At 27.4% G+C, this 12,934-nt stretch overlaps 2 protein-coding genes across 4 annotated transcripts; one reads left to right on the top strand and one right to left on the bottom strand.

Annotated features, from left to right (window-relative positions):
* The first annotated feature begins 3,481 nt into the window (after positions 1 to 3,481).
* LOC106788948 (ubiquitin carboxyl-terminal hydrolase 10) lies at positions 3,482 to 9,168 on the top strand. 2 transcript variants are annotated; one of them, XM_014752695.1, is made up of 9 exons: positions 3,482 to 3,819; positions 4,345 to 4,531; positions 4,621 to 6,087; positions 6,166 to 6,364; positions 6,442 to 6,691; positions 7,229 to 7,315; positions 7,395 to 7,559; positions 7,644 to 7,872; positions 7,966 to 9,168. In XM_014752695.1, exons 1-9 carry the CDS (start codon positions 3,802 to 3,804, stop codon positions 8,250 to 8,252), a joined length of 2,889 nt encoding a protein of 962 aa, XP_014608181.1. In that variant the 5' UTR covers positions 3,482 to 3,801; the 3' UTR covers positions 8,253 to 9,168. The 2 variants fall into 2 exon arrangements, with proteins under 2 accessions (XP_014608181.1, XP_014608182.1); XM_014752696.1 differs by having other exon boundaries at positions 4,624 to 6,087.
* An 839-nt stretch (positions 9,169 to 10,007) lies between these two features.
* Positions 10,008 to 11,802, bottom strand: LOC106788919 (uncharacterized protein C16orf52 homolog A). 2 transcript variants are annotated; one of them, XM_014752635.1, is made up of 3 exons: positions 11,332 to 11,802; positions 10,975 to 11,187; positions 10,008 to 10,770 (listed from the first exon to the last, which is right to left on the bottom strand). In XM_014752635.1, the coding sequence occupies exons 1-3, from the start codon at positions 11,432 to 11,434 to the stop codon at positions 10,601 to 10,603; spliced, it is 486 nt and encodes a 161-aa protein (XP_014608121.1). In that variant the 5' UTR covers positions 11,435 to 11,802; the 3' UTR covers positions 10,008 to 10,600. The 2 variants fall into 2 exon arrangements, with proteins under 2 accessions (XP_014608121.1, XP_014608120.1); XM_014752634.1 differs by having other exon boundaries at positions 10,008 to 10,788.
* Positions 11,803 to 12,934: the final 1,132 nt, after the last annotated feature.

The raw sequence follows: 12,934 nt of genomic DNA on the forward strand, positions 1-12,934 counted from the left end.
TATTCTAGAAAAATATCGAATAGTTAAAAATAGTATATAGGAACATAACAATTGTCGAAATATATATTTTATTAAGCAAGACAATAAAAATTGATCATTATAAGTCCCATACCTATAGAAATTATGTCGTAAAATAAGAAAATAATTGCATAGAAAAATGCATACCAAAATACATGGAATTTTTTCTACGCAAATATCTTCTATCCTCGACATTATCGTAATATTTCGATTATATTATTTAGAAGTCATTTGYTAGAAGAATCGATTAGTATATAATACAATTATTTTACGTTAGAAAATATTTTTTAATTACCTTTGAATAACGGGACGCCRTAGTATCCGTGCGATCTCCACCACCGGTGCCGCGAAAAGAAAGTAGGAATATCAGCAAAGAGCCCTGATTGGCTGATCATTATTTCAGAAGTGAGTGACCAATTAGAAATTCCCAATAACCATATACAATAGAAATGCATTTCACGCACACAARCTTGCCTCGTTACACRTACGTAACTCGGCTTTCTTCATGACCACGCTAGTCAAGCCTGATATGATAATTTATTTATAAAATAAATAAAAAATTTATTCTATTTCTCTATTTTAGATGTACACGTTTCTTGTTAATATTTAAAATATAACAAAAAGATTAAAGACAATATGTACTAGAAACCTTATCACACCGCACAGAAAAACACAAATTTATTTATTTATTAATCAAAAATCAATTTTTTTCTTCTATTAGATGTACACGTTTCTTGATAATATTTAAAAAATAAGGAATAAGATAAAGAGAGTATACACTAAAAACCGCAGAGAAAAACACAATCGTATAGAAAAGAAACCTCGTTGCAGATATTTTTAAAACAATTGACATAAAGCACTATAGCCATCCTTAAAGAATTAAAATAAATTGAAACAAAATAATTGACATCTTTCATGCCAACTATTAAAGTATAAATTCCCATATTCTGTATATTATTTTAATTCTTTAAGGATAGTTACAGTACCTTATTTCATTTGTTTTAAAAATATCTGCAACGTGGTTTCTTTTCTATAAGATTGTGTTTTTCTGTGCGATTTGATATAGTTATTAGTGTATGTTGTTTTTATCATCTTCGTTATTTGTTAACATACTTATATTTGTTTTGTTTATATTATACCAACGCAATCTTACTTTTTACTTTTTTTTAAGTTTTTCAAACATTGGGAGAATACAGCATGATTACATATACCTAACCTTATAATTATATTTACATTTTTATCTTCTTCATATTCATATTATTTCAATCTTGATATTTGTCGTGGTTTATCTCTTTTCTTTTGTAACATAAAGAAGAATAATATAAAAAGTATGAGAAAGGAAAACAGAGAGAGAGTGACGTCTTATACACATATCATACATATACATTTCGTTTAATACTTTACTAATACAATCTTACGATTTGCAGATTTGCAAATATTTGAAGATTTGGAAAAGCACAGCATCGATTAGGCTTTCTTATCGTTTTATGTATCAAGTACATACAAAAAGAAGAACTTGGAAAAGAAGAACTATTCTTTTCGATAAAAATTTCCCCCTCCGAAGTCACCACTGCACAGGAACGTTAAAACAAATTTACATTTATTTAAACAATTACATAAAAATTAAAAAAATGTAAAATCTGAACGTTATAATCTTAAATTTTATGGATTAGGTGGATTATTCGTTTTACACACATGCGCAACGTTCGGAAAGTCATATAAACAACTTTCAATAAAAGTAATTTTCTAAAGGACATTGACTCAGTCTAACAGAAGACTTCGAAGAAGACGGTGCTCCTAACATATATACCGATCTTTTTAACAACAATAGACATTTCTACCAATTATTTAACAATTATTTTAATACTCTAATAAACTTTCTTTATATTTCAGATTATTTAAACATATATGTACTAGTATAAGCATTACGTACTTATTAACATACTTTGAATAGAAAATAATTTTAATATATTTTTATTTTATGTTTTGCTTTTTTTAATTAGTTTTCTGTTAAGACTAAAAGTAATGTTCTTTAAAATCGTTCTCGGTTAAATAATCTTAGTTCCTTTAAATTTAATTTGGATGTGGACATCTTCAGGATGCACATCCCTCGTGGGTCTTCTGAAGCGGTTACCTCCTCGTGGTTAGACCCGGGCAATGGTACTTTTCTTTCAGTATAATGTTTAACATATTTTATATGATATACATTCCACTGCAAGTAAAATCCAGCCAAAGATCGCTTACCATAAACATTATAATTGTAATTAGTTTCTTTTAACTTCTCGATTGATATCATATTCCTTTACTTTCTTTTTTCCTTGGTTCCTTTTATCCATTTAATTACTTTATAATGTTTTTTAATAACTTTTATATATTTACAGATACCAGAAGGAGTAGTCGAAAATTGTTTGAAATTTAAAAGAGATTGCATTCGATTCATTCATTGCATTTTTACAATCCTAGAATAACATTTTTTTTTGCAAGTTTCTTTTTTAAATCATAGCTGTAGTAGATAGATAGCAAACTATTTCTTTCTAAAGATCGTTAATAAGATATTACTGTATAAATCATTGATAATGTTGCTTACGAATTCGTAATATATTTTTTTAAATTTTACATATATATTATCAAACTTTAAAATATTAGATATCTTTTATTCTACTTTGAATATTAAATAATTTATATTCATGATTTTATAAAATCTATTGATAGTATTGTTTCGTCATCGCATTAAATACATACTATCGTCCAATGGTGGTCCCAGTGGTAACAAAAATGATGYTGAATAGATATAAAAGGGGACTTGTGAGTTTCTATATTTCTAGTTACTTTTATATACTTCTAGTACACCTAAAGTTGGCATAGAGCCGCAACAGCAGAAAAAAATGAAAAAATGAAAATATTTACATATTGTTTATACATTATGAACGATTAACTTATTTCTTTTCAATACCTTATAGGTTGTTACTTTGGAAATCAACTTTAAATATATCCCCTGCAGGTATATACTAACTTTACTTTCATTTTTTTTCAAGTGTGCTTGCGCCTTGAATTTGTTGTTGCGCATGTGTATAACATATCTCCCACTCATGACGTCGCCATTTCATAATAATTCAAAGTGTAATAATTATTTTCAACTAATTTACTATAAATAAAAAAAATTCTTGACAAGATATTTTGCCCTCTGTGGTAAAATACCGAGATATTATTGGAAAAATCTATATGTTTAAATAAAAAATGAATTCTCATTCCAGACTGAATTTAACAATAAGTTTTTCGTCATGCGAGAAAAGATATTTCATTCTAAAATTATAAGTGGTTAAAATGAATCAATCTGCTTTATTTGTCCACTATTTTATCCAATTGTCGCATCGTTCAGTCTTTTACCATGTAATGATTGGAAATGATCTAGTAACTTTGTAAACTCCTTAAATAATATAATATTCCTATAAAGAACTGAAAATAACAATGCAGTAGTACCAACTTCAGATGTATTAAAATCGCAGTACAATGTGCTTGGCCTATTTCATCTATACAACTGCCGAAATATGAACCTTCGCGTTGTGTAATTGTTGATTATCTGTTTTATTGCCTGACGAATTATTCAAATACCGCATTTTTATAATCGAAACATTTGTAATATTACTTTCACGTTAGTAGAATTTATAAAGCTAAAATAACATTGATATTTTATCTTTCTGGTCGGTAGAAATCTCACCGGAGAGACTCATGTCTTTTTGTTCACTCGGTTTTTAATGTTTTGTATCGAATATAGACATAAGCATGGATGTCCGGAAAGAGGTATGTTCTAATGTACTAATAATTATAATCCATACAATTTTAAATATTATCTATTATGATCTATCTAATATATATCTTCTCACTCTACTATATATTAGAATCTAGGTTAGAATTCAAACATTTTTTGTCTCTATCAAGAATTACTATCATTCGATGACTCAATTTTTGAGATTTACCTATAAAAATTAAGATATTATATGATAATTATATATAATTATTTCAGTAAATGTTTGAAAAACAACATAAATTTATTATATATATATATATATATATATATGTGTGTGTGTGTGTGTGTTGAGTATAAACCTTTATACGGTAGATATATTGATAAATATACCAAAAACGAATGTTTAAAATATTTTTTCAAAAAATATACATTTGATTTATTATTCATAAATATTTATAGTTAAACAACTGTTTTAATATCAAAGATTAAGATTTGTGTGCAGTATGCATGCACACGTGCTACGAACAGTATTGATATATATTTATATTTTTTTTTATTTTTTTTTATTTCCTTTCCAGCTTGACTTTCATTTTTTGGATTTACACGACTTGGGGGATAGTGATAAAAATGAGTTGATGGCAATTTTAAAATCTAATAATGTTACGGATGCATTAAAACTACCATGGGATACCATTGATAATAACCATGAAACAAATACAAATGTAACTGAAATATCGGAATTGCAAAATCATTGGTATCAAAATGGTAATTATAATAATTTAAAGTATTTATAATTTGATAATAATAATTTTCTACTTAGAAATTTATGTTAATAATGTTTATTGATGCTGCAGCAGGAACTGAAGAAGGTTTCTTAAAGTGCAATAACCCAACAAATGTTGCCACTTCTATTATCATGTCAGCAATTCCACAAACACATCCTTATAGTCAGCAGATAATAACAACAATGTGCAACGATTGGCAGCAACCTATGTATAACGTTCCTACCGATGCTCATATGCAATCATTTATACCTGGATTAGCTTATTCACCCGCTATTTTTCCCAATGCGGGTAATGAAATTCGTGATAACTCGTATCTAAGAGATAATGGAAGACGTAGTCGAAGTAGAGGTATAAGAAATAATTTTAGCAGAGGTATCAATCAAACTAATGAAATCCATCCAGGATACATGAGCGAACAAAGTCAATTTCACCAACCAGTATCTGTTATGTACATTTTGTCTGATCATACTTTATCTCCACAACAACATCAAGTTACTGGACAAATTTATTACCCACCTATATATACCTCGCCAACAATCCATCCACATACAAATACACATCCACATGCACATCCTACTTATCCATTGCCCCATCAGTCCTCTAATAATGTTAGATATAGCAGACAATCGCAATCTGTTAATACGCAGCAAAGTCAAGAATTATTAAATACAGCGACCGCTGCTAAAACGCAAGAAAAACGTCCACAAAATTTATATTCATCTGTAAAGCCATCTAATCATCAATTATCAAATGACGAAGACAAGAATTCCTCTCAGACCAATATTGTGACAACAGTTATTGTAAATAACAGTAATAGAGAATCTTGCATTGAGAATGAGAATGAAAGTACTGCCACTAAAAAGAACACAAATAACAACACTAAAGTATCACCAGTTAATGTAAAAATAAAGCATAATATTGTGTCGACTGTTAACGAAGCATGTAATGGTACAGAGAAAAGTGATATACCATGTGTAAATATTAATAGCAGCGTTGAAGTTAAGCAAAATGGTGAGAGTGAGAAAGAATACACAAATGAAACTGTTTCTAGGAATAAGACCAATCTCATAAAAACATTATCATCGTCTACATCAAAGTCTGGTGAAAACGAAGTACAAATTGAAGAAAATAGACCATCCAAAAGCATATCTGATGAGCCTCTTATAAAAGCTTCTAATAATTCTTTAATACCTACAAACGTATCTACTACTGCAAGTTCCTTGCCTTCTATTAAATCGAATATGTCTTTTGCAAATGTTCTCAAGAAAGCTAATTCAGAATTACAAAGTACTCCTTCAACTCACAAACCAATGGCACGTATTAATCCATTACCATCTGCTCCTGTAATCGAACAGACCACATCTCCAAAAACACCATTACAAACAGTTGTACAAAGAGATCAACATATTAGAAGTCCATCACTTGAAACTGAAAGTCTTCCTCCAAATGTGCACAATATATCAAGTGATCGTACAAAAGATCAAGCAGAATTAACGCTAAACAAATATGATGATCCTACAGTTTTTAGAATGGGTGGTAAGTAAACAATAGAAGAATTTTAATATAGTCATTTATAAAAAGATATAAATTCAATTTTTCTTTTTTTCATTACAGAATTTTTATTAAACTATCAAATGGATAAGCAAACTGTAAGCTTACTCCCGCGTGGCTTAACAAATCGTAGCAATTATTGTTACATTAATAGCATATTGCAAGCCTTATTAGCATGTCCGCCATTTTATAATCTTCTTATGGCTCTGCCACATTCCAAAATCAATTGTAAAAACTCATCCACCCCTCTCATAGATAATATGTAAGTATATAACATATATTAGTATTTATTTCCTCTATGATCTCTCTGTTATTTATTTTATATTTTATATTTTGTAGGATAAAATTTGTTAATGAATTTACACCTCTATCAGACAGCGCAAGATTAGCTAGAAAAGATAGAGTACATAAACGAGGAGAAAATTCAATTGTAGATATACAAAGTGGTATGGCATTTGAGCCATCTTATGTATACACTATGTTGAAAAATACTTCATCTGCTGGAGTATTTTCTGTAGAAGGGCGCCAAGAAGATGCAGAAGAATTTCTCTCCTGCCTTTTAAATGGTATTAACGATGAAATGTTAGAGGTATGATTACTAGATTACTACCATTTTCTTATAATATACAGGGCATTTAGAGATCCTTTTCTACTGGATCGCACCATTTTGCGTGAACTGTTTGATGTAAATCTTATGATTTGTGGAAACTGGCTATGGAATCTAATGAGCAGAAAAAATCAATTTATTTTTAAAGTGTTTGTATAGTGCAAAATTTTATACAAAGTTGGAAAATTTGATATATTTTTTTATGATTTTTATGATTGTTTTTTTTTTTTTTTAAATTCTATTAATAACTTGTATCATTCACAAACAGTTATATAGAATTAAATTTTCTTATCATAGAAATTTTTCAGTGAATTCAAATAACTTGAAAATTTTATCTAGTTACGATCGCCATTATACATAAAAGTTAAAACTATTTCTTTGTCTAACATCTAACGTCCAACTCGAGGGAGATAATTGCAATTAACGCTTCTAATGGAAGAATGAAAAGATGCAACTACTATATATCTCTATATATTCATCTATAAATTTTTATTTTACATCGAATATCGTTTGTTCCAGCTTATAAAATTAGTAAACAATGAACCAAACCCAAATTCTAATGCAGAGACTAACATTAATTACAATCATGCGGAAGAAGAATGGAAAGTAAGAACAAATATTTTTTTTTTAATTTTTATTAGAATTGTAAATAATATAATGTATAATTAATATACACATATTGCAGGTAATGGGACCAAAGAACAAAGGGTCCATCACGCGTTGTACCGAATTTGGTCGAACTCCGTTATCTGATATTTTTCGTGGCCAATTAAGATCTAGAGTATCTCGGGTGGGAGAGCAACCAACCGACAATGTGCAACCTTTCTTTACGTTGCAACTTGATATAGAAGTACAATTATTAACTATATATAATTTATTTATAAATTTTACTCATACTATTTATTAACATTATTTACTTATTTATAATTATTAGAAGGCGGAATCTGTGACAAGAGCGCTTGAAATACTGGTTGGAAAAGACCAATTAGAAGGGATGACTTGTAGTAAAACAAAGCAGCAAATAGAAGCTTGGAAACAAGTCACTTTAGAAGAATTACCAGTTATTCTTATATTACATTTAAAATGGTTTGACTACAAACTTAATGGATGCTCAAAGATATTTAAAAAAGTAGAATTTCCCATAGATTTAAAAGTGGATGCCAGTAAGTTTTTCGTCAGTTTCTGTAAAAATGATAGAAACAATTTAATTTTTATATACATATATACATTTATTAATATACGTGTGTATCTTTCAGAATTCTTGTCACCGAACATAGGAAAAAAACTAAATTCCAAGCAAAAACAGTACAAATTATTTGCCGTTACTTACCATGTTGGAAAAGAAACAACAAAAGGCCATTACGTTACGGATGCTTTTCACGTAGGATTCGGCGGCTGGGTTAGATACGATGACAGTTCATTACAAGGTATTTCAGAAAATGATGTTTTAAATCCAGCTCCTCCTAGCGTACCGTATTTACTATATTATAGAAGGTGCGATACTATCGGAAATAATCAATCAAACACAGGTAGAACTCGTTAAAATCTGACTATTCATTTGTGTAGATACAAGTCCTATTATAAAAAAAAAAATAGTGTATCACTTTTTACGATTTCACGATTATTGTTGATATTTATATCTGAGTAAGCAGAACGTTTGTTATAAAGTATGGTAAAATTGAATTAATATTTCCTTTTATCTTACTATACTCTCAACAAATATTTATACTAAACTGTTACTAGTGTTACGCGTAGTTTTCTTGATACATAACTTGTGAAAGTAGCTAAGATAAAACACGTGTTCATACTACTAGCACATTTTATTAGCGTTGGATGCTTATAGTTTATAAAATAAAAACTTAGATATAAATTTATTGTATATATGTTTCTTCTAAGAATAGATGGTATTATGTAAGCGGCCGTGTGTTTACATGAAAAAGTAAATTGTAATGTGAATTTTTATAATCACGTCAAATTTTCTTTTTCTTTTTTTTCGCAAAATGAAATTACCTTTTTAATTGTCTGTTATGAATTAATAATTATTATGCTATATCATTTAGAAATAATTTTCTAATAACGTTTACTTGTTTAAGTAGCATCGAAATCTTGGTTCAGTAAGATTATGATTGAAATATAAAACACACTGTTATACGTATTTAACATTTAATCATTCTGGTCAGCTTTATTAAAAAGAATATTATATAAGTTGTTTTACGTATTACGTATGTGCTTGTTATTGTTCTGTACAAATATTTTCTCTAAGTTAAATCTACTGAATTCCCACTAGAATTTACTGTTCATATTTTGATATTTGTTACTCATGTCTAAGATTTCTTAGAATTTCTTAGAAAGATAAGACTAAAAATTACAATAAGTAAAAAATATGTTTGTTATTAGGCAAGTGTGAACATATTTTCCAATTTTGCCTTAAAATCTTTAGCACAGACTGCCTGTCATAAAAAAAACAAATTAATGTAATAATCATTAAACTCATTAATGTTCATAAATTCACGTATTTTGTTAAAAACAAATGTCTATAAATGTGTCATTTCTCCATACGAAAAAGTCATTTTTGCATATTTGTAAAAAGACCAGCCTGTAATTCAAAAATCATTTTTTTAATGAGCTTTTTCTTGAACAGTAAAGCTATAGTATTTGCATTTTTATATTTTTTTCAACTAAAGAAAAGTATTTTTTTGTGAATTTATATATATCAAAATTAACAATTTAATCATTATTAAAGTAAGGATTATTATGCGGTAGTATTGTACTGACCCCCATTATAAGATATATTTACCATGATATCGTAAACTAATTATGAAAAATTTCTTTCGAATTGGTTATATATCTCTATAATTTATATTTACTGACAATATTTTCAATATTTGCATGAATAAAAGTTTGCAAATTTATATTCGTTAATGATGGTAAACTTATCAACAAACAAATAAACAGAATATATATATATACATATATATATATATATGTATAAGTATATATTTATATATATATCTATGTATATATACACACACTTTTATGAAAACCTGTATAATATTATGTACACTTTTATTTCTTGTAAAAATACAAGAAATTTAAGTATTAAAAATAAGAATATTATAGTTACGAAAAATAGTAAAATTAGAAATAATAATTATAAAATATCATATTTACATACATACATTATCTATAAATTAAAATGTTTATAATGTAGATAAAAAACTGATATAAGTGAAATTTTACAAGTGTATGTAACTTAAACAGTAAAATACAATATATTTCTTTTCATTTAGTATATATTAAATTGTAAATAAATATTTAGAATTTATTAAAAAAAAAAAATATCAATGTACATTGTATATAGATTATCTATAAGCTATCATGTGTATTAAGATACAATATATACAATATAGGAATATTTTACTTCATCGTATATTTCTGTAGCACATGAAAAAATATGTTTATCGAATTGCAACTATTTGAAATGTATCTAAAAGTGGCTCTTGGTTGATCATAATATCAACAAAATTGAACAACAAATTGGAAATTGTTATAAATATACATCCTTCTTATAATTTTGACAATACAATGGACTGATAAGTAGACTATTAATTCTTTAGTGTAACTCGAATATTTTTTAACTTTCTCTCTACGATGCTTACTTTTTTATATATAATATTTCAATTATTTCTGCTTATACTAATCATAAGTAAAGCCAATTAATAGATAGATATAGTAGATTAGAAATATGTCATTTCTTTAAGAAATTTTAGTTTAATTTAATAAAGACTCGCTGAAATATGAAATCTAATCTTATTCAAGATACATAATACTAAATATTAAAAATAAAACAACACGAAAAATAGAACAATTGGAAAATATCACTGAGTAACTTTAAAAATGTGGTAAACATACTTTTCCTGCAAAAAGTTCAGAAATAACTGTGATCCATAGTGCCAGAACGAAAAGGATATAAGAGATTCCTACTTGATGTGAATTTGGTAACTGATATGGTTGTCCTCCAATTTCATCAATGTAAAAACCCATTGGAAATAGAACAGCCGCTAAGCAAAATAGAACCACTGAAATATTGTAGTGTAATATTATTTTACAATGTAATAATATCTATTATATGCACTTTGAAAAGATTTCAAATAAATTATTAGTAAGTATGTTATATATAAAATCATTTTAATTTATTCCATATAGATGAATACTGTTACTATGAGAAGAACAATGTGCAGTATTACTTATTTAAAACTACTTACTTGCTGTAAATCCAACCCATCGAGCATATGGAATTACATTACGATCCCAATGCGAACTGATCAGCAATATTATAGTTGTTGTTATTAAAATACATCCGACTAATATAAAAATAAGGGCTAATAACCATTCAGGCTTTAAATCAGGTGTGTAACAAACTTGTGGTCTGTTATATAATGTCATACAAGACAACATAAGGCCTAATCGTGTATCTCCTATAGTAGTTAATAAAAACAAGTAAATACTATCTATATTTATCAATTAATTTTCCAAATATATACTTTCTACAGATTTATCTTTACATATAAAAAAAAAATAAACATTCAATCTTTGAATTACTATTTTATTTATATATTTACCGCCAACATCAGTTATAATCCAATCAGGCATTCCCAAACTAACAATTGCAAACATATCAGCTGCCAAAAATAGAGCTCCCGAAATAATTGTTAGTTTATCCATTTCACGTTATTAATTTATTTAATTGATCTTTTCCTTAATATGCAATAGCATGTAATATTCAAAATTTTACATATTTAATGAACAAAAATATAATCATTAAATATCTTAGTTTTATAAGTATTCTAATGGATCAAGCACACATATTTTCATCAACTTGACAGTAGCAAACTTTGCTAACCTCAAAATAATATTGAATCAATTATATTACAAAATATGTCTAATAATATGAACAGTTCTGACTTTCTTTGACATTTTACTGTACAAAAAAAATCTGTTATTATTATATACCATTCTTCTTAGTACATTTTTATTATAAAATTAGTATCAAAATACAAAGTTGTTATTATAATGAATCAATATTTTGAATCCTATAAAGTCAATCATTTTAGAATTCTACTTTATCGATGAAGCTTTGTATAAACCATCTATTGCCATCTACTGCCATTTATTGACATCAGCTGTTTGTTAGGTATTACCTGTTGCTGTTATTTATGATCGATCTAGATTTATCTAGATCACTAGTGTTTTTAAATTGATCATTTGATTCCATTTCTAAATCACTGAAGCATTGATTAATTCATATATATATATCAATATTTTACAATTGCGTAGTATTTATAACAAAAATATATTTGACCGAATAATTCTATTTAAGAATGTTGTATATATTTCATCAACATGTTAACAGCCTAACCACGTTGAAATACTAATTTCCGTCAGATCGCTAAAGTTAAACAATAATGGGTAACGTAAATAGATCGGTGACCCGCTCGAAAAAAAAAATCGTGTACTGTTAGCTCCAGAGAGAGTTGGTAAAAGACGCGACCTCTTTGGAAATGTAGGATAGGTGTTAGATGTTCGGAGGAAAGTGACTCCAAAACCCATAAAAGGGAGAGTAATAAAGACAATATTTCATGTAGGTGAAATCTTTACAAAAATAAATAAAATAACAAGGGTTTATTATAAAGGTGTTTAATATGTAAACAAGAATTTGAAAAAGAAGTAATGAATTTTGATATTGAAGAAAGCTGAGCTTCATGTGGCGGAAAAAAATTTAATAGCGAAAATACGATACAATACTGATGGGTTCAACAAATTCTTTATTCTCTTCTAATAACGTCCTCGATTTAATGCAATAAACTTTCGTGCTATAACCGATTTCATGGACGCATGAAAAATTTGTTTGAGAAAGTGAAATCTTTTGAGGGATGAATGAAACTGTAATGAAAAGGTATTACTACTTTTTCGTTCGAATATCATGTTGCGTGTTAGTTATGCAACATATCTCTATGATAAATCCGCATAAAACCAAGTTTTCATGGATTTTTGAAAGATTTAAAAGAAAGTCGAGGAGTGAGCGGAAAAAATAGAATTCGCCCGAGTCAGTTAAACAGAAAATTACTAATTGTAATGTTAATATTTTCGTAAATTGTAAAATTGGATCTTAATACCGCCAATTTCTAGACATTTTATGAATAAAGAAAAGCTGAAGTAGTACAT

The sequence above is a fragment of the Polistes canadensis genome, unplaced genomic scaffold (assembly GCF_001313835.1).
Source record: "Polistes canadensis isolate GaletaPanama2010 unplaced genomic scaffold, ASM131383v1 scaffold_157, whole genome shotgun sequence".
Classification (NCBI taxonomy): Eukaryota; Metazoa; Arthropoda; class Insecta; order Hymenoptera; family Vespidae; genus Polistes; species Polistes canadensis.